This window comes from Asterias rubens, chromosome 5 (assembly GCF_902459465.1).
Source record: "Asterias rubens chromosome 5, eAstRub1.3, whole genome shotgun sequence".
In the NCBI taxonomy this organism is placed as follows: domain Eukaryota; kingdom Metazoa; phylum Echinodermata; class Asteroidea; order Forcipulatida; family Asteriidae; genus Asterias; species Asterias rubens.
Window position 1 is genome coordinate 5,524,843 of NC_047066.1, and position 23,857 is coordinate 5,548,699.

At 39.1% G+C, this 23,857-nt stretch overlaps 2 protein-coding genes across 4 annotated transcripts; one reads left to right on the forward strand and one right to left on the reverse strand.

Annotated features, from left to right (window-relative positions):
• Positions 1-307: 307 nt before the first annotated feature.
• LOC117290550 (RUS1 family protein C16orf58-like) lies at positions 308-13,000 on the reverse strand. Of its 2 annotated transcripts, XM_033771987.1 has the most exons (14): positions 12,841-13,000; positions 11,834-11,911; positions 10,921-11,035; positions 10,078-10,123; positions 9,390-9,422; positions 8,821-8,926; positions 7,742-7,843; positions 7,180-7,250; positions 6,134-6,324; positions 4,876-4,933; positions 3,639-3,712; positions 2,988-3,115; positions 2,091-2,118; positions 308-1,051 (listed from the first exon to the last, which is right to left on the reverse strand). In XM_033771987.1, exons 1-14 carry the CDS (start codon positions 12,973-12,975, stop codon positions 852-854), a joined length of 1,365 nt encoding a protein of 454 aa, XP_033627878.1. In that variant the 5' UTR covers positions 12,976-13,000; the 3' UTR covers positions 308-851. The 2 variants fall into 2 exon arrangements, with proteins under 2 accessions (XP_033627878.1, XP_033627879.1); XM_033771988.1 differs by lacking the exons at positions 308-1,051; positions 2,091-2,118; positions 2,988-3,115 and adding an exon at positions 3,133-3,192.
• Positions 13,001-13,129: 129 nt separating this feature from the next.
• LOC117290405 (required for meiotic nuclear division protein 1 homolog) lies at positions 13,130-23,392 on the forward strand. 2 transcript variants are annotated; one of them, XM_033771791.1, is made up of 11 exons: positions 13,130-13,206; positions 14,709-15,231; positions 15,660-15,768; positions 16,709-16,833; positions 17,396-17,496; positions 17,626-17,732; positions 19,629-19,693; positions 20,593-20,790; positions 21,312-21,428; positions 21,747-21,815; positions 22,318-23,392. In XM_033771791.1, the coding sequence occupies exons 1-11, from the start codon at positions 13,136-13,138 to the stop codon at positions 22,360-22,362; spliced, it is 1,530 nt and encodes a 509-aa protein (XP_033627682.1). In that variant the 5' UTR covers positions 13,130-13,135; the 3' UTR covers positions 22,363-23,392. The 2 variants fall into 2 exon arrangements, with proteins under 2 accessions (XP_033627682.1, XP_033627683.1); XM_033771792.1 differs by having other exon boundaries at positions 21,747-21,807; positions 22,310-23,392.
• Positions 23,393-23,857: the final 465 nt, after the last annotated feature.

Here is a 23,857-nt window from a genome sequence, read left to right on the forward strand (position 1 = left end):
GTACTGGTATCTTAAATACTAACATGAGAAATTCCTTTTTGAAAACAAAACAAATCTTATCTAAAAAAGGGACTCAGTTTACTTTATTTATCCAGAATTTTTTTTATTGTTGTTAAGAAGTAAAAAAAAAAAAAAAAAAAAAAAAAACAAGGCATGTAAATGAGAAGAATAGCAAATCTCTTTGGAGAAAACAACAAGTCAAAAAAAAACAGAATAAAATAGAATCTAGATTTTAGTTCAGGTTTATGGGATTTGAAGCATTGCGGGCTGAGAAGTCAATATATATTTGGTTTGCCATAACTGCCATAACACCCATAACACCATGTGTTTATCTATCTACTTGCCAGGTAGAGTTGTTTTTTAGAGAAGTGTCTTGCTATTTATACCGCGCAGTAAATTTTTCGGGAGACTTCCCAGTTCTGAAAAGAAATGTCCTGCCTTTTAACTACTACCTGGGCGGAAGGTGGAAAATTGGCCGGGACTACTACTTTAGCGTGGAGGATCAATATTAACTGCACTATCACTAGTAAATTATGAACTGCTATGTAACAGGTAGGCGTGTTGTTGACGAGCCATCAAACACACTAGACCCAAGCTCTAGTGTTTCTGAGTGTGTGTTCGAGTCCTGGTCTTGACACTTGTGTTCTTAAGCAAGACACTTAAACCATTATTGCTTTAAAAAAATTAATAACACCGAATTGCATGTAATTACAACAGTTACAGGCATTGAACACTATTGGTAATTATTCAAAATAATTTGACAATTACAAAAGGTGTCCAGTGCCTTTAACCATACTCTCAGTTACCGGAATTAAATCTAAGGCACGGAGAGTCCGGGCTTAATCCACCAATCAGAGACTTTTGAATGATTTCCCCTCTGGAATCCCTGTCATACTCCACTCAGCCCGCCACTCATTGGTCCCTAATAACGTATGACCTATGACCCAGCCGGTATTTCGTAGTTCGAGGGCGAAGTTTGGGTACAAGCTCTCTGCCATGAGCCCAGACAATCTGACCACTTTCCAGCTGGCATCTGCCGGTAGTTGATCACCTGAAAAATAAGTGTTGTTTCACTCTAAATGTGATGTAACTGCAGAATAATGTTTTAATACAGTTCCCCTTTAAAGCCATTGGACATTTTCGGAACAGAAAAATAACCTACAGGGTTTACAGAATGTAATGGTAAAAGACTTCTCTTGAATTATTATTCCATGAAATGCTTTACTTTTTGAGAAAACAGCAAAACAATATCATTTCTCGATATCGAGAATTACAGATTTACATGTATGTTAAACACATGTCATGACACGGCGAAACGTGCGGAAACAAGGGTGGGTTTTCCTGTTATTTTCTCCCGACTCCGATGACCAATTCAGCCAAAATTTCCACAGGTTTGTTATTTTATATATAAGTTGTGATACAAAAAGTGCGAGCCTTGGACAATAATGTTTACCAAAAGTGTCCAATGGCTTTAAAGGCAGTGGACACTATTGGTAGTTACCCAAAATAATTGTCAGCATAAATACTTACTAGGTAACTAGCAATGGAGAGCTGTTGATAGAATAAAACATTGTAAGAAACAGCTCCTACTGAAGGAACGTAGTTTTCGAGAAAGAAGTAATTTTCCACGAACTTGATTGCGAGACCTCAGAATTAGATTTTGAGGGCCCGAAATCAAGCATCTGAAAGCACACAACTTTGTGTGACAAGTGTGTTTTTTCTTCCTTTGTTATCTTGCAACTTAACTGACAAATTGAGTTCAAACTTTCGCGGGTGTGTTATTTTGTGCAGAATGTTGAGTAACAACAAGTGAGAAGACTTGTCTTTGACAGTTACCAAAGGTGTCCAGTTTCTTTAAAGGCACTGGAAACGTTTGGTAATTACTACAAAAAAAATTTTGGCATGCAAAATTAATTGGTAACAGGCAAATGGAGAGCTGTTGATATTAAAACATTGTGAGAACTGACTCCCTCTGATATAACGTAGTTTTTCAGAAAGTAGTAGTTTCTGACTCAAATATTGGAGCAAATTTCTTGACTGAATGCATGGCGACATCAATGACAGCGCCCTCAAGTGTTGTTCAAACTTACCTTTTGTATATTTATCTGGATCGTCCCCCTGCAAAGGATAAAATGAACATTTATAGGTCGCGTGAATCACTCATAACTACAGGGAAGATCATGGCATAATTTGAAATTTTCATCGGGGGTGGGAGGCGGGGGAAAAGATATAATTTGGGAGCTTTATAGTTTACCTATTATTTACAACAGACAAGTTGATTTACTGGACCATACATTTATGAAATATAAAGCCAATGCTCTGTGTAAGAACATGATCACTTTGTGAGCATGCACGTACTTCTCAAAACCGAAATCATATTCACAAACAGAAAAAACTATGAATTACAAGCATTACGATTGGATCACAAAGTTCAAATTTTATTTGAACACATTTTCTACTTTTGCTATTCTATCTAAACAGTACTAGTTCAAGGAAAATTGAAATTGTTAGTTTTGGTTTCTTTTTATTCATTTATTTATTTATTTATTTCCAGGCAAACAGTACATACAGTGAATAGGCAATAAAAATATGACTACATAGAGAACAAACCTGCGGATAGTCTAAAGGCGATCCAGACAAACAAAAATAACAAAGGCACAAAAGGGTACAAGGACAAAAACAACATAAAAATTTCGAAAATAGCACATCAAATACCATATCAAATACAAATAAATATAAAATCTATAGATTGATTGCATCGGAGTTGTGGGTATGCTGGAGGAGGGGTATGGGTTGTGAACCCCTCCCCTCTCCCCTCTAGTTATAAGCCACCCAGGTGGATGTCCTATCAATAGCATAACCAGAGAGGTGCAATAAGCACAGAATTCCCTGCTTACGGTAAGCAGAGCCATGTAATTGGACCCTGACCACATCACTGTAACCACTAGATCGCTAACATTGGAATTTACTAAACGCAAACTACATACCCTCGAATCAAAATACTGGCTGATTACGTCCTCGTTCTCAGTATTGATGACGATAATCTCGGCCTGGAAACAAGCCTCGATGATGTCTTGACTTGTGCAGTCACGATGGAGAAGAATGTTGATGAACCCTAGATACAGTCATAATGGGAACAATCAGTGGCGTCGAGGTACGGAATTTGGTAATGTTGCCTTCACAAAAATTATCCTGTTGGGCATACATAGGGTGTCAGGGTCGAGCGGTTTATTGAGCATCAAATTCAAGTTCTGGTGGGTTAGACATCCGGGTGTGGATTCGAATCCCGGTCATTGACACCTGTGTCATTAAACAGATGCTTTAATATACTTGCTTCTCTTAACCCAGGGGTATAAATGGTAACCTGCGAGGGTAGAGGTTGATATTGTGTATAAAAAGGCCACTGGAGCGCTAAGGCAGTTCAGCGCAGTATAGCTGAGAAAGATTAAAATGAATGTTATTGGCCCAAAGACCAGGGCACAAATGTAAAGCGCATTGATACGATGTTATTGGAAGTAGGGCAAACCTTGCGGTCGTTTGTGGCCACTATGGGCATTTTGGTACAATCCGCCTGTGGCTGCTATTGGTCACTAAAGTGTTAATCAATTCAGAATTTATGAAAGTATGGAAAAAAGTACCTGTTCTTCTATCGAGTCCGAGCCAGTACTTTTCATTGCTGCTGCTGCTAGCCCATCGTTCCATATCTGACCACCTAGTTTTTAAAGATTGAGAGAAACCAACTGAAGGATTTTGTTTAAAGGCACTGGGCACCTTTGGTAATTGTCAAAGACCAGTATTCTCACTTGGTGTATCTCAACATATGCATAAAATAACCAACCTGGGAAAATTTGAACTCAATTGGTCGTCGAAGTTGCAAGAGAACAGTAGAAGAACAAACACCCTTGTCGCATAAGTTGTGGGCTTTCAGATGCTTGAATTCAAAGCCTCAGCTGAGGTCTCTATAGTGTCCAGTGCCTTTTAGTAGTTTGTTCAATTTTCATAGTTTGTGGATGAGTGAATTCTTTGTTCAGTTTTCATAGTTTGTGGATGAGTGAATTCTTTTGCCCAATTCCGGGGTCAGTCACACTGCACCTTTCTGTGTCATTTCTTAATCTTGGTGCTAGAAGTTCTATGTGAGATATTCTTTCCACTAAGTCTATAGACTGATTTGTACTTGACACCCAAGGCTTCGAATTGATGATATTAGAAATGTTGTGGGCTTTGTGCTCTGGATGTTATAACGTTGTAAAAAAAGAGCAGTCGCATTGCAAGAAAAGGACATGGTAAAAAAATACACTAGTCACAATTCAAAAGTTTCCTCTAACTAAAAAACTTGCGAGAGATGTACTACATGTAACACACAACTCTTACACATGAGTATCAAACAGAATACTTATAAATGGTCAGCAACTTGAACTTTTAGGTATACATGGCAAAACCATGGTCAGTCGCATTACGGTCAGTTAATTTAGCCAAGCCTACATGGAGCCCAAGCTGAGTTCTTATTTGGCAAAATTGGGTTCATTCCTTGTCAACAACTAAAAATAAATTTATTTCATATACTAGCTAAAACTTCTAGGAGGAAAGAAAGTTGTGACAAAAGTTTTGGTGTCATGTCCATGTTTGCTTGGAATTGCCCTTTCCGTTCCAATATAAAAAGGTGTGAAAATCTCATAAACTTATGCCATCCTGTTTTAGCGAAAACGACAAAATAAATTCTGTTTTCTTTCGCCAGAGATCCTGCACAATCATATGGGGCTTATTTCATCTTAAAGCAATGGGACCATGTCTTCAATGGTGATCATAGTACGTTGTAAGACTGATTTGCCGCAATGCATGTGTTTGACTCAGAGTCGTACACAACAAACAATTTACCTTTTACACAGCTGGCCGAATTGAGCACCAAGGTTGACTTCCAGTGGTCTGGGCACTCCTAAGGGAAAACGAAACAAACACGCTCTTATTGATTGCATCTTGGTAATGAGTGGCCTATTTAAATAATTGCCTTTTAGTGGTGTTTACTCTTTTACGTTTTTTTTTTTAGTTGTGCAAACAAACGTAGTAACACTCAACTATAAGCATATTTACATCAATTATTGGTAAATAACAGCCTGATCCAAGCACTGACTAATTATGACACTGAAAGCACCAACAAGCCATACATGTTAAAATCAATGTTAGTTCAACTCCAAAACTCATTTAAAAATGTACCTGTCAGTTTCCCTTGTGGTTTATATTGATATGTTAAAATCCTGTTACATAAAATTTTTTCACAAGTCCTTGAAATTAGGATTAATGGATCATATGTGTGGCCTGATGCAAGGCAAAACGCACGATTATAGTATTAATAAAAGTGCCTTCTTGTAAAGCGATCATCTGTCACTCAGTGCTGCTCCAGTGGGCAGAGTGGGCAAAGGACAGTGGGCAAAGGACAGTGGGCAAAGGACAGTGGCCAAAGGACAGTGGGCAAAGGACAGTGGGCAAAGGACAGTGGCCAAAGGACAGTGGCCAAAGGACAGTGGCCAAAGGACAGTGGGCAAAGGACAGTGGCCAAAGGACAGTGGGCAAAGGACAGTGGGCAAAGGACAGTGGGCAAAGGACAGTGGGCAAAGGACAGTGGGCAAAGGACAGTGGGCAAAGGACAGTGGGCAAAGGACAGTGGGCAAAGGACAGTGGCCAAAGGACAGTGGGCAAAGGACAGTGGGCAAAGGACAGTGGGCAAAGGACAGTGGGCAAAGGACAGTTAGTATTCCTGTTCCCGATGGCCATTGATATTGTACCGTACCAGGCGCTTCAACATTCAGTATTTTCCTGCAAGGTATTGTGGAGTAGGAGGCCATAATGCCATCTACTCCTGGGGCTGAAACAAGGTCACCCCTTCACAGTCCTCAAGGATGAAGGCATGGGTATCATCCATTATGAGCAGTGGATGGGGCTTACTGAGCAGAATGCCTGAACTTGTTTCCACAAAACATTTATGGTTAAGTGACATGCTCAGGGGGCACAAAGGTCATGACCGGGTATCGAACCCACACTCTGCTGCTGACAACACCAGAGCTTTGGTTCGGTGAACCAGACCGTTCAGCCACGACACGTCATTCCGTTAGTTAAGATTTCAAACTTCAACACTTACTCCTTAATACAGGTTCCCTTGCATTTGCCTCAGCAGGGCTTAGGATATGTAGGAACCTGGTAGTCAGGTACTCCTTCATGATGATGTGCAAACGAGCTTGGTTGAGCGTGTTCATGACCACGCAGGTTACCGCCCGGTAATTTGCGTACAGATGGAAGAATGTGAAGAGAAAGAAGAGGAACCAAGTCAATCTGCCGAGATAAAATGAAACGTTAGTACGGAGGGCCATTGGTTACAATCACGCTAATTTGTGTTTTTGGTTCAACCTCAAATCAAAGTTTTAACCAGTCAGTTTCCCTTTTGGTTTATTATTTGATATCTGCAACAAAAAGAAGCATCAGAGTCACAATAAAATATTGGGAAAAACTCATAGTTTCACCGTTTTCAAACATCATTGTTTGGTCTCACAAGATCTAAAAACCAATCTCACAAAATATAAGGTTTCGGACAAAAAGATTTCAAGGGAAGTGTAATGAGAGGCATTTGTAGTGAAGTCTCGTACCCAAGAGCACAAGTGCATGTCATGACCAGGATTCGAACCCCCACTCTGATTAATCACTTATTAGAAGTTGAGTTTTTTGAAGCTCTAAACTTGAATACTATTCATTTTTTATTAATTCAATCTAAAGGCTCAAGAGCAGAATCCAGTTTTACCACACATCACCGAGCTCCATTTCCCGCCTCTATTTCCCGCCTTCGTGCATCACAAAGCTAATCCGCCTCCACAGTACTTAAGCAGCATGGGGCATCAGAGTCCAGCTTTTTCCAGAAGACGATCAGAGCATACTGATCGAAACGTTGAGTTGAAACCAACGTTTTCTTTCAGAACCACCCCAAATCATTAGAGATAGTCATTACATGGTGTTACCGCAAACTTTTCATATCATACTTCCACCATGCAAAGTTTCAAATCCTACTTAATTTAATCTAGATACAAACAAATATGTACTGTAAAAGTTCAGCATAAATGGTTGTTGGATTATATTAAACCTTCAAAAATCCCACCCCAAAAAAAAAAAAATATATAAAAAAATGGCTTGACTTACAAAGGATTACCAGACACCATCGGAGTAATCAAAAGACCCACAACTAAAGCTGCTAGGTTCACTAAGGTTTCCTGACCAGAAGAAAATGAGAGAAAAACAAAATCAACATCAACAAAAATGTGAAATAATGTTGATGACCATCAGTTGGGATCAAGGCAAAATTGAATGGCTCTGCTTACTGCTGAGTTCTGTTCTTGCGGTCATCATTCTCCGCTTACTGTGCCAGCGCCAATTTTCTGCACTTACTGTGTAAGCAAAGAATGCCTAGTAGCGTGGAGTACACACACGCACAAGCAAACATTTCCCTGCTAACCTGAGAGATACACTTGATGTAAGCATGGAATTCTTGAAGTAAGTGTCAATTCTTTGCTTACGATTAGCAAAGCCATGAAATTGGGCCCAGCGTTGTAAGAAAACCTTTTTGTAAATTGTTTAAGGATTACACATATTAGATGATTGATGAAGATAGACGAAATAAACTAAGAACTTTACAGAGGAAGAGTGTCCAAACAAAGTTTTGAAACTCAAAGTTAGGATAAGTGTTGAAATAATCTCTACATACCTGGCTACCATCCTTGGCGCTGACGTCGGCCATGTTGTTTCTTCTTGCCTGGTGCAATGTCAATGCTGCCCTCGTTGCCCCACCTGCCACACCGACGATGGACTATCAATACCAATGGAATACAAAGTTAGGTAGTTGAATGTTTGTCAGAGCATGGAGGTCTAATTCTACCTCCACGGTCAGAGTTATGAAGGAAGATTTTTATGGAAGGGTTTGCGGTAACACCATTTAATGACTATCTCTAAATGAGAGTTGGGGTGCGGTTCTGAAAAGTTTTCCTTTCCTTTTCTCCAGAAGACGATCAGAGCATACTGATTGAAACATTGAGTTGAAACCAACGGTTCTTTACAGAACCACCCCAACTCATTTAGAGACAGTCATTAAATGGTGTTACCGCATACCTTTCCATATCGTTTTTTCCACCATGCAAAGTTTTTTGTTCTTTTTGTTTGTTTTTTTGTTGTTAAAGTTATTCATTTATGGTGGTCATTTCCGTCTTCTTCCTTTTTCTTCAGATTCCTTTGTGCCTTATAAATAAAATTATTAATAATAACTAGTTATTTGATACAGCGCATTTCACAATACCAACTCAATGCGCTTTACATTAGTGACCTGGCGTCGATTTCACAAAGAGTTAGGCTAACTTAGGACTAGTCCTAGGATATATAAGAAACGTATGGCTAGTCCTAAGTCAGGATGAGTAACTCTTCCTAACGCGAGATAAGACTAGTCTTAACTCTTTGTGAAATCCACCCCTGGTCATTGGGCCAATAACATTCCTTTAATCTTTCTCTGCTCCCTGTGGAGTACAAAGCCTCAAGGTGTCCAGGTGCTCCAGAGGCTTGTTCATAAACAATATCAACCTCTACCCTCGCAGGTACCCATTTATACCCCTGGGTGAAGAGAAGCAATTGGAGTAAAGCATCTTGCTCAAGAACACAAAGTGTCACAGCCAGGATTTGAACCCACACTCTAATGACTTCCACCATGTTTCAAATTTTATGCTCTTAACCACTAAACCATGACACACTACATAACTTGATAATGAAAAATAATAATCTAATAAATGGAAACAATACCTTGAGAACTCCAGAGACGCAGGCGATTGCAGTGAAGTAATACGGAAATAATGGTGAGATTAACTCGATGCAGATGGCTGCATCATTCAGAATATCAGCAAATAACCTGCATGGGATAACAGAGGCTACAGAATGAGGTATATTATAGAGTACAGAAAGAACACATTTAGCTGTAGGCTTTATCATCAAATAACCTGTAAGGGATAACAGAGTCTACAGAGTGAAGAATATTCTAAAGTAGAGAACACATAGCTGTATTATTCAGAATATCAGCAAATAACCTGCAAGATAACTGAGGCTACAGAACGGAGAATACTCTTAGAGTACAGACATTTTAATATAGCTGTATCATTCAGACTATCAGCAAATAACCTGCATTGAATCACAGGGGCTGCAGAATAAGATTTACAGTACAGAACACGTGGCTGTATCATTTGGAACATCTGAAAATAACCTGCTTGCGATAATTTAAAGAGGCTACAGAATGAGACATACTCCAGAATGTAAACCTAAAGATTACTGAAAAACAAAAAACAACCAATCGTAAAACACTGAAGCGCTGTACCTACCTCCATCGCTTTGCATCACAGTCTAGACTTGATCTGAAATAGGGAATAGAGAATAGACAGAATATGATGGTGTTCTCTCAATCACGTTTTCATATCTCAGACCAAAAACCATGTTGCCAACATGATTTGAGACTTGACCTTAGAAACTTGACACTTGAGCAATTTTGAGATTTGATCTAAAGCATTGACACAATTAACACTCATGGTACAGCAGAGAACCAACCCAAATCTCTACTCATGTTATGGCCTTAGCAGAGACTCAAACCAAGGCCACAGTGGTAAAAGGCGGGGCGCTTTACGCACCTGCCACACATTGGACCACGCCCTCTTGACCTGAAAGACTCGAGACTCATTTTGGTGTATCTGTGTGGTCATTTGTTGGATAGCTCAAAAGTTATGCTTCTCAAGCTTGAAAGCAGATCCAGGGTAAGAATTTAATGAACAAAATAGTTTCAGAAAAGTATTTTATGTTTCGAGCTTATTCTATCACATCTTAATCTGACTATTAACTGAACCTTAAACTTTGTCTACATGTGAGACTTTTTAGGACACTAGGAGGCAGCAGACTAACCAGGTTAATTGCCATTGCTTACATAGTTCAGAGCATGCGCACATTTCCAAGCACAATGTATTTACCTGGTAAGTCTGCTGTCACCAAATGTCAAAAATTGTCCCCATCTTGACTTACCCTTGATACCATGCAAACACAATACGACCACACATCCCTGTTCCATCTGAAATATTCAAAACAAACAGCTTTTTATTGCAAACTAATCATTCGCAGGAAGAATCAAAGAAGTTTCACTGCACACGTAAGTTCTTTTTAATCCAAAATATTCAAATCAAAATCCATCCTAAATTTAATGGATGTTAAATTTGCATCGGGATGCACAGAGCTCGGAGTCGGTGTATATGGGTTAAACCCAATGAATATTCCTCCCTAAATTGTTTCAAGGGAAACATTGGCACAGGTTTCTTCAGAACAATTATAAAATTTATCCGATTTAAAAAAAGACAAAAACAAAAAACTCTTTTCATTCTTCAATAGAGTTTTTAAAAATCTATTCTTGATGAGCAGAAACAGGTTACCAGCCAAAACACCATGTAATGTATTATGTTTGTTACTGGTTCCCTTCTTATTTATGCTGAGCATAAACATGATAAACATGTTTTTTATGTAACTGATGACCAAAATCATTCCTTATAACATTTTCTTGCTAAGCAAAGAAAGCAACCGGGGAACCAGGCCCAATTTCATAGAGCTGCTTAAGCACACAAACGAGCTAAGCACAAAAAAGTTATGCTTACCAGAATAATGTTACCGGCCAAACTACCATGTCACATATAAAACTTGTGACTGGTATCCTGCGTATTTCTGTTTCAATAGAAAACTGTTAAGCAATATTTTCTGCTGGAGCACCTCTACAAAATTTGGCCTGTTCCAATCAGTATTCAATTAATGACTTCCAGAATGAACCCATTTCCTCTGCTAAGCAAAATATATCCTTGATAAAAAAGTTTGAGTGGAGACCTTTCAACAGCCATGTGATGGTGGCTGCTGCGGCAGTGGCTGTTACATCACCCACTCCTACTCCCTTCAGCATGGCTTGGGTTGCTAGGGTTCCTGTAATACTGCTGCAGAACGCCTGAAGAAAATGATACATTAATGTCAATGGTCATTCAACTGTTAAAGAGAAGATATTCAATTAAAGACATTGGACACTATTGCTAACTGCCAAAGACCAGTCTTCTCACTTGGTGTATCTCAACATATGCATAAAATAAAAAAAAACTGTGAAAACTTGAGCTCAATTGGTCATCAAAGTTGCGAGATAATAATATAAAAAAACACCCTTGTCACACACAAAGTTGTGTGCTTTCAGATGCTTGATTTTGGGACCTCAAAATCTAATTCTGAGGTCTCAAAATCAAATTCAAATATTTTAATGGAAAATTACTTTTTTTTCTTAGAGACTTTTAAGGGATCTAGATGGCATCAGAATACTTGGTAAATCTTTATTGTTTTTAGAAGTTATGAGCTTGCACACACTTCTTAGAAAAAAACATAGGCCCTGCTGACCTGGTATTGAGTGCTGGGGTGGATTTCACAAAGAGTTAGGACTAGTCTTATCTCGCGTTAGGACCAGTTTCTGGTCCTAACTTGGGACTAACCATGCAATTTGTATATCTCCTAGTCCTAAGTTAGGACTAGTCCTAACTTTTTGTGAAATCGACCCCTGCACACCTAGTGTCATTGTAATAGAAAAATCTCTACCTCCCATTTCCAATGTTTCAATTAGCACATTTGATCATCTTCTCTAAAAATGAATGCAAAAGCATTTAGAGCCAATTTCAGCTTCAGCCACTTTCTTTCCAAAGGGTGCCCGGCCCCACTGCAATGTTTTATTAGTTTAGTTCCCTCTCCTAGTTGACTATCACTGCACCTGAATCGTGTCCCATATTTGGTAAGCCAAGTAATCCTCGCTGACACTCTCCGGGTACCCCTGCGGCAGAAAAACAGTCTGAAAAACAAAACAAAAAAGTTATTATGTTGCAGTCCACCTTGTTGGACTGTTAATGTTATGGCTCTATTTTAAAGCCATTGGACCCTTTCGGTACAGAAAAAAATTTTTTTACAGGGTTTACAGAAGGTAATGGTGAAAGACTTCTCTTGAAATATTAGTCCATGAAATGCTTTACTTTTTGAGAAAACGGTAAAACAATATAAATTCTCGTTATCGAGAATTACGGATTTGTTATAAACACATGTCATGACAAGGCGAAACGCGCGAAAACAGGAGTGGGTTTTCCCGTTATTTTCTCCCGACTCCGATGTCCGATTGAGCCTAAATTTCCACAGGATTGTTATTTTATATATAAGTTGTGATACACGAAGTGTGGGACTTGGACAATACTGTTTACCGAAAGTGTATAATGGCTTTAAAGGGTATGTGTACTTCTTCCTAACAAAAAACACGATGTCCACAGATTTAGATTAAACTTACAGTTTGAAGGTTATGATAGTAGAAAGCTTCCCTTGAAATTTTACTTACTGAGGTGCTGTAGTTTTTGAGAAACGAGTAAAAGTAATAATTTTCGTCTCAGTTTTAGCATGTAAAAACGTATTAACCAGTTATGCTATGGTTTTGGTATAATATCATAACTGGTTAAAGGGGATTTTACATGCTAAAATAATTTTGGTCTCATGAGATAAACATTATTTTGCGACTTGTTTTACTCATTTCTCAAAAACTACACAACCTTAGTTAGTAATATTTGAAGGGAAGCTTTCCACTATCATTATCTTTAAACCCTGTAAGTTTAATGTAAATCTGTGGACATTTTGAAAAAGTACCCAGCCAAATCCTTTAACATCGGTCTTTTATCCATTAATAAGATTGATGTCAAAAGAAGACATACAAAAATTATTGATCAATCTTATTTCCCTTACTCTGAATGTCTGGGCTAATGAGCTGAAAGCATGATTGCTTCCTTCTTTGAACACTTCAATCGTCCCATCTTGATTCCTTCTGTAGCTCAGAGGAACACTCTGGGAACTGTACGATTCTCGGCAGACGACAGTCATTGCAAAAATTTGACAACAAAATGGTTTTCTTTCCCACTAAATCTATCTGCTGCCCTCAAGTGTTGGTTTGATTCGGAACGTGGCGAACGTGGGAAAAATAATTATTTCCAACAATAATAACTGCTGCCCTCTCGTGATAATGAAGTTGACAACATACAACATGCTGCATGCGAAATTCATTGCATCACTTAAAAGCAAGGACCTGAGTTTGTCACCTCCTCTGCCAAGCCTGTAAGTAAAAACTTAAACTTGCTAAGCACATAATAGTATTATTGCATAGTAGAAACAGGTGGCCAACCCAAATTAAATTAAGTTTGCATTGTTGTGGCTAGTGCCCGAATCATTTTTTGCTTATTAATATCAAAGAAATTGTTCAACTGGTCAAAAATCAAAGGTCAAGTGTAATTTTGATTATTTTGACTGAGGTCAATGTCTTACTTACTTACTTACTTACTTACGATTGATGGGAGAAATTGGTGGCGACGTGCGGAAGCTTATCCCTACTTTGTTTGGGAGACTGTTCCAATCATTAATTATTCGCTGTGAAAAGAAGTTCCTTCTGCACCCAATGTTTTTGTTGAGAGTCGGCTTGTACAATTTAAGAGAGTGGCCCCTCGTACTGGTGTTTCTGGGGGCTGGTCATCTCGCCACCTAGCAAGCTCGGCACCAACAAAGTCGCCCCCTGCAAAGTCGCCCCCTAACCGGCTCGCCCCGAGTTGTTACAAAGTCGCCCCCTGAGTCCCTGACAATGTCGCCCCCTAGCAAAGTCGCCCCATGACAATGTCGCCCCCAGCCAATGTCGCCCCCTAGCAAAGTCGCCCCCTAGCAAAGTCGCCCCCAGAAAATAGTTAAGGGTTAGGGTTAGGGTTAGGGTTAGGGTTAGGGTTAGGGTTAAGGGTTAGACCTTCCACAAGCACATTACTTCATACGGATTTTTTTCTGAAAATGTTTTAACTATATTTTTTTGCCATAATTATTTAGCCTTAATTATTTTCTGAACAACATCTGGGGGCGAATTTGCTAGGGGCGACATTGGCTGGGGGCGACACTGTCAGGGGGCGACTTTGCTAGGGAGCGACATTGTTTGGGGGCAACATTGCCAGGGGGCGACTTTGTTTCAACCCGGGGCGAGCCGGGTAGAGGGCGACTCTGCAGGGGGCGACTTTGTTGGTGGCGAGCTTGTCAGGTGGCGAGATGACCAGCATTCGTGTTTCTAGCTGTATTAAAGAATTTCTTGCAGTCGACTTTCTCCAGTCCCTTGAGCAGCTTAAATGTTTCAATAAGGTCAATCATAAAACAATTAACAAAAACAGCTTCATGATTAATGAAACCTACCTCCATGATGAAACTGGGCTCTGATGATGGATTGGATGGAATCGTGAGCATGTTGAAGGGGGAGACTTGTTGACTGTTTCTCTTATCTAGTATCTGTTTCTTGTTTTGTTGGCGGTTTGGAAATTGTGCCTTGAATTAAATGAACAATTTTATATTGTATTACGAGTATTGTGTTTGTTTGTTTGTATACCGGTAGACCTTGCTAATCGCGATTCCAGCTTGGCTGATTTTAACCTCCGGCTACCTCCAACTTTTTCCCCATGCCTACAGGTTTTTTAGTTTTTATTTGATTTTGCTAAAATTAGTCTCTGGAAGTAGGCCTAACACTCACAACAACAATCTTAAAACATTTTATTTAAATGTTTTCAGTTCTGCCTTTTTCCTTTTCACAATTTCAGATGGTTGGCCGATGTGCAAATCAACACAATGGCTTCAGCAAACCTCCTAGCCAGGTTGTGTATGGCATGCTGTAACCATTCACAGAACTACTCTTCCAGCTTTCTATCGATGACGCAAAGGTTTCCGGGAACTATTTTGTTAAGATGTGGCGAGAGAACATTCAGCTCCAAAGAGGTGTTGCCAAGACTACAGGGGCGTCAATGCCGAGATGTCATAGTCAACCACAACCATCCTCAACTCAAGACTATAACAAGCAGCAGATGTTTTTCAATTCTCTCGAAGTGTGCAAGAGTAGAAGCAAGATGTTTACAGTCCAACAATAAGATAGTAGTTTCGCAGACAACGAGAGCGAAATATTCTCAAAGTGATGACGAAGAATCCCCTATTGTCTTTGTAAGCAAGTCTTCTTCACTTATTGGAAGGAAGACGTCGAGGAAACTGCAGAGCGTGGTGCCTACTGCTCCTGTTGTCTTGCGGTCAAGAACTAAGAAACCAACGAGGTTGGGTGTACGGGAAAAAAAGGTAGTTGTAACAGATTTGTAGCAAATGACCGTCTTATTTTAATTCTGAAATTATGTGGAATTTCAAGGAAGCTATTATCTTCTTTGTCCGGGTGCAGATTTCACAAAGAGTCAAGATTGATCTTAACTGCAAATCAATTGTAGTTGCTGAGCAAAGTGTGATGTCACAATACAAATCACTAAATGCTGCCAACTCATATTAAGATGAATCCTAGTGCTTTGTGAAATCGAGCCCCCTGGTCTCAGCAGCAATAAATGTTCCCGCTTTAAATCTTGATATTGTATCCATATAGTATTAAAGACTATGCCTAATTTCTGACCACCTTCAAAACTGTCGACTAGACTGTTTTTTTCCTGATAAATACAAGGAAAGTTTTTTTCCCTGATAAATATAATGAAAGTTTTCAAAGTATATTGTCTTGTTTTCAGGATTCGTGGCTCTGCACGGCTTTCTCAACGGCAGAGGAGTATCAATTGGAGCACCTCAGCCTTGACCTCCAGTCTCAGGGACCCTTCAAGCCGGTCACCATGCCACAGGGTAGGTCATAGGTTAAAGGTCATAATGCTAAACAGCTGTAGCGTGTTGTGGCTGAGTAGTCTAAGCACATTGAATGCAAGTTGTGGGACTAATTTCATGGCTTTGCTCACTGCCAAATTCTGGCCTTGTGTTCGCCATTCTTCGTTTACAGTGCAAGGCACTAGCTGTGTAGAGCAAAAGATCAGAATGCCTAGGAAATTGAAGTATATCATGCACCAACAAAACATCCTCGCTCACCTGTGGAATATGTGCTGAATTCCCTGCTATAAGCTTTGGTTTTTTTGCGTACGGAAAGCAGAGCCTTAAAATTGGGCCATGATGGGTTTGAATCTGCCCAGTTGTGACATTGTGTATTTGGGCAAGATATTTCCGCTATTATTTCTTCTCATCACTTCGGAGAAAATGGGTACCTGTGAGAGTAGAGGTCAGCAACTATTGTGCCCATTTGGCTGCCTGTGGTGCATACCCCTATTCAAGGAGGAAGGAGATGGCTTAAGGAATGAATTGTACTAAACACAAGTCACAGAAAGTCATCCTATCATTGCCATGGATGAGAAATATTAAAGCAATGGATGAAGTGTGTTCAACTTCAGGGAATCTATTATGCTTTAGAGACACTTATGTCTTTGTAAGCAACTTACCAACATCGCCATCAGTCCAAATAGAGCTGCAAGATTTGACCTGCTTCTAGACAAACTATAAAATATTAAAGTAAAGGTCATGTCCCGAACTGAAATTTTGCATATTTTTCCCATGTTAACTTAGTAGTTACATTTTCAAAAGAACCAGGTTTTTGTTTATAGCGTATTATTTATATCAGGCATTTTCGTTGACAAAAAAATGACTAGTACAAATCAACAGTAAGATGATACATATAACGAATGGTTTCGAAACGGTTAACCTCAAAAGTTATTTATAGTATTTTCTTTCTGTCCATCAGATGCCCAAGACATTCTTTTGATGGAGGTCCTATCTTCAGATGCTGATGAAGATAAGACTGAACCGTCTCAGGTTTTCTTCTTCCGCGAAGGATCTGTTGTATTTTGGAATGTTCCTGATTCCAAGGTAGGTACACCTAATGTTTCTTATTAAAAGGAGCAAGAATTTGTTGTTCTGCAAAGCATCAAAAATATGTGGGATCTTTGTATCAATGAATTTATGTTGCTGTTCCTGTATGCAGGAGTTATGTAGGCATGTGATTGTCACTGATTGTTCAGGATTTTTTCTGATTTCAGCATTCTGTCAAAATCTCATTGATTCTTTAAATGGTCTTGAAAGAATGTAAAGTAGTCACCATTGGGAGAAAGAAAACATTCCTGAATTGTAACATCTGAGTGGTTGGGGCCTTCTGGAACAAGGGGGAACCTAGACACGCAAACCATTTTCAAGAACTTTCACATTTTGGCATATCTCATCCCGCCTTACCAGAAGCTACGTGTAGACGTTTTGTTCGTGTGGAAACTAAGCTGTATCAAAACTGGCAGCTAAAGCCAAGGGTACAGCTGTTTGTAAGGTTGTTACTAAGGATGCCCTATACTTCGACACATGATGACGGGGGGTCTAGCCAAAGTCGTAGCCGCCAATTAGGACACAGCCTAAGAGTAGTACTTTTGGTTTATTTCTCTAGTTGAAGAAGATTTTGCAGACGATAAGCAAGCATGAATTCCGCCCTTATGAGGTTGCCCTGGTGACGTGGGAAAATGAACACATCAACTTCACATATGGCAGGTCAGTATAGAATTAAAGGGAATTAAAAATTCTTAAATCAATGTATTATGTTCAAGTCCAGCGCTGTTGAATTTTTTATTGTTCAAACCAAAATGATTTAGGTCGTTTTTTTTCCTTTTTTAAATACAGTCAGGGTACTAAGCTGACAGAAGATGCATTCATTCTGGATGAGAATAAAGACACAGAGGCTGTGACCCTGGAAAAATTTGCCTTCTCCAACGCAATGGCATTATCAGGTAGGATGAGACGTCGCTCTGTGATCAGCTCCGATGGCGGGTGTTTGCCAGTGATACGAATCTGGGGGCAGAGCTCGGTTAATTCCAAGAGGGATTCCAGGGGGCTTTCTCAAACCTGGCTTGGGCTCCGTGCGCTTCATTCACAGTGGAAATGCAGCTCGGCCTTCAAACATTAGACTGCGCGTGGAGCCGGAGCACAAGCCAAGGTTTGAGAAATGCCCCAGGATCGAGCCCAATGCATACGTGAAACCGTCAGGGCCCAATTTCATAGAGCTGCTAAGCACAAAAACTTGCTTAGCATGAAATTTCTTCCTAGATAAAAACATGTTTACCAACTAAATTTCCATTTGTTGCATATTTCTTGTTACTGGTATTCAGCTGCTGATTTCTTCAGACTAAAAATCATGTGGAAGTTTGGTTGGTAATCCTGTTTTTTGCCAGGGCAGAAAGTTCATGCTCAGCAAATTTTTTAAGAGTACACAGCACAGGCAGCCAAATTTGCACACAGGTTGCTTGTCATTCACATCAACAATTCCTACCATCGCAGGTACCATTTACTCCTGGGTGAAGAGAAGCAATAGTTGTGTATCTTGCTCAAGGACACAAGTGTCATGACCGAGATTCAAACCCATACCCCAGTGATTTGGCCACCAGAATTTGACCGCTAGGCCATTACATGTCAAAATCTTAATACTTTATATAATTCCTAGGTATGTATGCAATAAAACCTGTCCTGTTCTGCCTCAAAGACAATCCACAAAGCTTGTTGACAAGTCAGGAAATACAGTATTCACAGAAAAATCACAGGCATATTACTTGGATGGGATTCAAACCCACAACATTTAGACCATGGGATGATCACTAGAATTGTTCAAAACCGTAGCCCCCACTTTTGGACCACGCAATTTTTGTATGTAGGTATGAAATAAAATACAGAAAATCCATTACTTGCTGTTGCTTGGCGAAAATCCTGCACCGAATCCCGAAAAAGCAACAATTACAGCGACAAATAGTGATCTAAAAATCCTCGGAAGCCTGCGATGTGGGTGACGTCATTCGAAGCATTATCGTGTTTCGTTCCCACACTGTACCATTATAACATACAGAGTATTTCTTCACACCCCTGAATAAAAGGATGCCGATTCACAGGCTCGTTCGACAAAATTATAAGTTATCACACAAGCGCGAGTGGAATACGAACAAAATAGTGCGTCTGCGTCCCACATCTAACTCGGCCGCGCGTGTGATAATAAAAATTTAACACACATGTCGTAGCAATGAAAAACAAATGGCATTGTACTTGATGTTCAATCAATAAAAATCATGGGTTTTTGTTGTAGGCCTTTGCATGTTAATCGGACAGAAAAGGGGAAAATTTACATCGTTCACATTAAACACTTGGAAAAGGTTCTTGCACTGCCGTGAACGATTGGTCAATAGTCCCAGTGTATACAGACGTTATCAAAAAATACTGTTTTTGACCTAAAATGACCCAAAAATTGGTCTGTTCACAAACTGTGCAGTTTTAGAGCTTAGCAACAACCAAATCCGAATTCAGTACCATTGAAAACCCTTGTGCGTCAAATTTCATGCGGTCCGGAGGTGGGGACCACGAAACCCCAAAAATAGGCCCCTTTTTAAAACCCATCCCATGGTCTAATTTGAGGTGTCTTACCTGTCGAAATGGTGAGACATCTGCTCTAGAAAGGCTAAGGTCGTGGGTTCGAATCCCATCCTAGTAGTATGCCTGGGATTGGTGTTTTTTTCCACAGAACTGTTGCAAGGGTAAAACCAAATAATAAGCTTAATGGTTATCACTATACAGTAATGTGTTTTATGAATGCACATGAGTGTCCAAGTCTAACGGTTTTTTTTTTTTTTGAAATGTTCTTTCAGTAAAACTTAGCATATGGGAGGCATATGTTGACAAATTTACATCCTCTTTGGAGCACATTCCTGAGGTAAGTTTGCAATATAATCTACAACTAATAATCGTCTGCTTTAAACACAATCCACAAAGCTTGTTACAAGAGTCTAAAGCAGATTTTCAAAGCTAAATCTACACTCCCGTCTTCAACCAAATTTTATGTTTTCTGTCCAGTCCGTACTCCTGAAGTCCGAGGTTAAAATGTGGCCATCACACAATACACCTCTTTACTAATGTTATGTTTTTAATCCACTTGAGATTTCTTGAGCTGTAATTACCTTACTTAAAAGGTTTAATAACTGATTCCCAAAGAAGTTAAAGTAGACCTAGATTTATTTCAGTACCAAAGATGAGATCCAGAAAGATGGTTACAAAATTGGTTACTCACGTTACATATTCGTATAATGCGAGTAACCAATTTTGTGTGTCTTGTATACATTTTTCTGGATGTCATCTTTGGTGCTGATGTATGTCTAGGTCTACTTATCTACCATGTGGATAACAGTTTTAATAGATGCTAAATTTGCATTGGGGATAAAGAATATTCATTTTGGTTTTTATCCATATACACCGATGTGTGTTAGCACTGTATACTCAGTACTTACCCGAGTTCTATGAAAACAAAATCGCAGGCATATTACTCGGTTGGGATTCGAACCCATGACCTTTGCAATTCTAGAGCAGTGTCATACCAACTAGACAACCGAGATTGCCCGATAGCTAGAGTTGGTTGTTAAAGAAGCTAGTGGATAGCAGTTATTAAACTTGTTCAGTAAGAAAATTAAAGCCAAAGGATTCTCAAAGGTACATGTACATCAAACACGTAACATTAGTAATCGTAGAATTGTCCTTGTAGTATCTCTTGTGTAGCCCCTTGAGTAAGTTTTTATAGGAAAGTGAGCTTAGTAAGTTTGTATTATTATTACCCCTTAGGGTCTTAAGCGCGGACACCGCCTGAAGATGTCCCGCGTTGAGGTGCTTCGTAAGACGGGAGAGCTGTTCTCCCTTAGACATCAGATCAATCTCAGCTCGGATCTTCTCATCTCACCTGACTTCTACTGGGACAGGGACGGCTTGGATGCACTGTATAATAAGACGTGTCAGTTCTACAGCATCGGGAGAAGGACTAGGGTAAAATATCTTATGTGTAAAGTCTGTCCCGAGCCAAATTGGGTCATCAGGCCGGTGTTTATGTCCAATTTAATACATGGATATTTGCATCAGGGATAAATTTTTGGGATGGTTGTAAATATCTTTGTCTCAGTGTTTTTTGTCCCGTTTATATGTTTGTACCTGTAGTTTATATTTATATTTATATTTTTAAAATTCTGTGTTTTTTTATGATGCACACTGGAAGGCAGTTTTCATGTTTTTAACGTGATGTGAATTATAAATTGAATTGAATTGGAATGAAAACTAATTTTGGTTTTACCCATACCGATATGTGATAGCACTGTATACTCAGTACTTTTTTTGAGGTCTGTGAAAAGGATCACAGGCATAATACTCATGTGAGATTTGAACCACCGACCTTTGCAATTTTAGAGCATTATCTTACCAACTAGGCCATCAAAATTGCCCGGTTGAATCCTATATATGTTTATCATGTCTGTTTACAGTCAAATCTAGTTTCATTCATTCTTGTCACACAGGTAACGAATGAGAAACTCAACCACTGCTCAGAGCTTGTGGAACTCGTTAGGACTCATCTGAGTGAGCATCACTCATTGAAACTGGAATGGATGATCATCCTTCTCATTCTTGTTGAGGTCAGTACGTAAGCAGCCCCAGGAGCCTGAGTGACTAAAAATTCATTCTTCCATCAAATTAGAGAGGTCTAGTTCCATGAAGGCTAAAACATTTAGAATTTAGTATATTCATCTAGTCTGGTGTTTTAGTTGATAAGACATCTGGCCTCGATTTCACAAAGTACCAAGATTCATCTTAAGACGAGTTGACAGTGTTACCATAGTGATTTGTATTGTTACATCACACTTTGCTTAGCAATTATAAAGTTGGCCCCTCAAAGAAAAACAAAGAAGTATTGTTTTAGTAAGATTTGATTTTTCTTTGTTTTCATTATTCAGGTTATATTTGAAGTGATCCATTACATTCAGAGGTATCTGGAGAAAGAGAGTCCGGCTCATCCAGCAGAGATTGCTAGTCGCCAAGCACTGGATAGGCACAGGTGATATTCACTACAAGGTCAAGGGGAAACTACAAAACAGCTTTAAAGGCAGTGGACACCATTGGTAATTACTCAAAACAATTATTAGCATAAGAATTTACTTGGTAACGAGTAATGGGGCGCAAAAATACTGTGAGAAACGGGTTTGATTTTGAGACCTCAGAATTAGATTTTGAGGTCTCGAAATCAGTGGTGTTTTTTCTTTCATTCTTATCTCGCAACTTCTACGACCAATATTGAGCTCAAATTTTCACAGGTTTGTTATTTTATGCATATGTTGAGATGCACCAAGTGCGGAGACTGGTCTTTGACAATTACCAATAGTGTCTAGTGTCTTAAAACTTATACTTAAGTGTCTTAAAACTTATACTTGGTTTGCTGTATCACAATGTGTGTATCTACATGTACTTGCTTTGTAGATTGTTTTCTTTTGAGAGCTTGTCTTGTTTTATATTCTACTACCAGCAGAGATTGCTAGTCGCATTAATAACCAAGCACTGGATGGACGCAGGTGATATTCACAACAAGGTGAAGGGAAAACTACAACTGCTTTAATTTGTTATAGCCAATAAAATAGATATTGATGATTAGCTCTTGACAGGGGCTCACCCGAGTGAGCACTGCAGGGGTCAACCCAGGGAAGCTTATTGAACGCACCCATCGTACGCTGTATGTTTTCCAGTAGTCTTCCCCATGCACAAGCTAGTGTATCGGGCTATGCACGAATTGCTTTGCTGATACATGCAAATTATAAAACAAAATATATGAAAGTATATTGTAAAGCAAATAATCAAGAGAAAACCATGAATACATGTACATGTAGAATGCTTCAGATTGCACAGTCGGACTTTTAAAACCGAGATAAACTACCAATAGAAACATTTGGAAGATTTCATTTCAACACAGCATGCTTAGGCCAAACTTCAAAATATTGGGGTCCATAATGCCCCACAGTTTTTAAAAATCCCGGGGAGAACCATTATATTTATGAAAGCGGCTTCTGAATAAAATAAAATGTTATGTTCACTCTGTGGAGGGGGTTATAGCAAATATTTACTGTAGAAAAAAAACCATGATAATAAGCAATGATTTCAGATGGATAGGTTTATATAACCATGGAGGAAAAAAAGAGAAGTGGGTCCTGGGGTCGATTTCACAAAGCTATGATTGATCTTAACGTATGATGTCACAATACAAATCACTATGGCGATACTGACATTACTCGTCTTTCAATGAATCGTAGTGCTTTGTGAAATTGAGCCCCGGGCCCAATTTAATAAATGAAAGAGCTACTTGGGTAGCTATACAAAACAAAATTATGCTAGAAGGTTACCAGCCAAAAATCCATGCGACATGTTCAGTTTCTGACTGGTATCTTGCTAATTTTGGCTAAGCAGAAAAATAAACAATATGCTGCTTAGGCTCAGTTTAAGAAACACAAGCCTGAAGTGGGTGTTAAACTTGCATGGTTCGATTTCAAAGTGAGTTTCTATTTTTGTATGAGTTGCAAAGAAATAAGAATAAAAGAAATGCTGCAAAAAACTGGATGTTTGTTTAAACAGTGTACTTTATTAACAACAAATGCATTCTCTTTTATAATCCTAAACATTTTGTACAAAAAAAATATTTCTATTTACATGTTTCCTAAAGACATTACACAGCGAGTGAAATGCACAGATTTGATTTGCATTTTATTGTATACCCGAGTGGACAAATATTAACTAGCTTTGTAAATGGTTACTCTTAAAGGCAGGGTGTACTTTTGTTAATTACTCTTCAAGTTGACGACTATAAGAACTTACTTGGTAAAGAGCGCACTGGAGAGCTTTTTGACAATTACCAAAAGGATACTCTAGGATGCCATTATCCCTCGCTTTGCCTCGAACACTTGACCCTCTTATGACTTATTAGGGTGGTTTAGCTGCACACTCCGCGACCAATGTGAACATGAACGTCAAAAAATTGTGTCGTAAAAATCTGAAGTTTTTAGCACGCGTGAAGTTACCATTT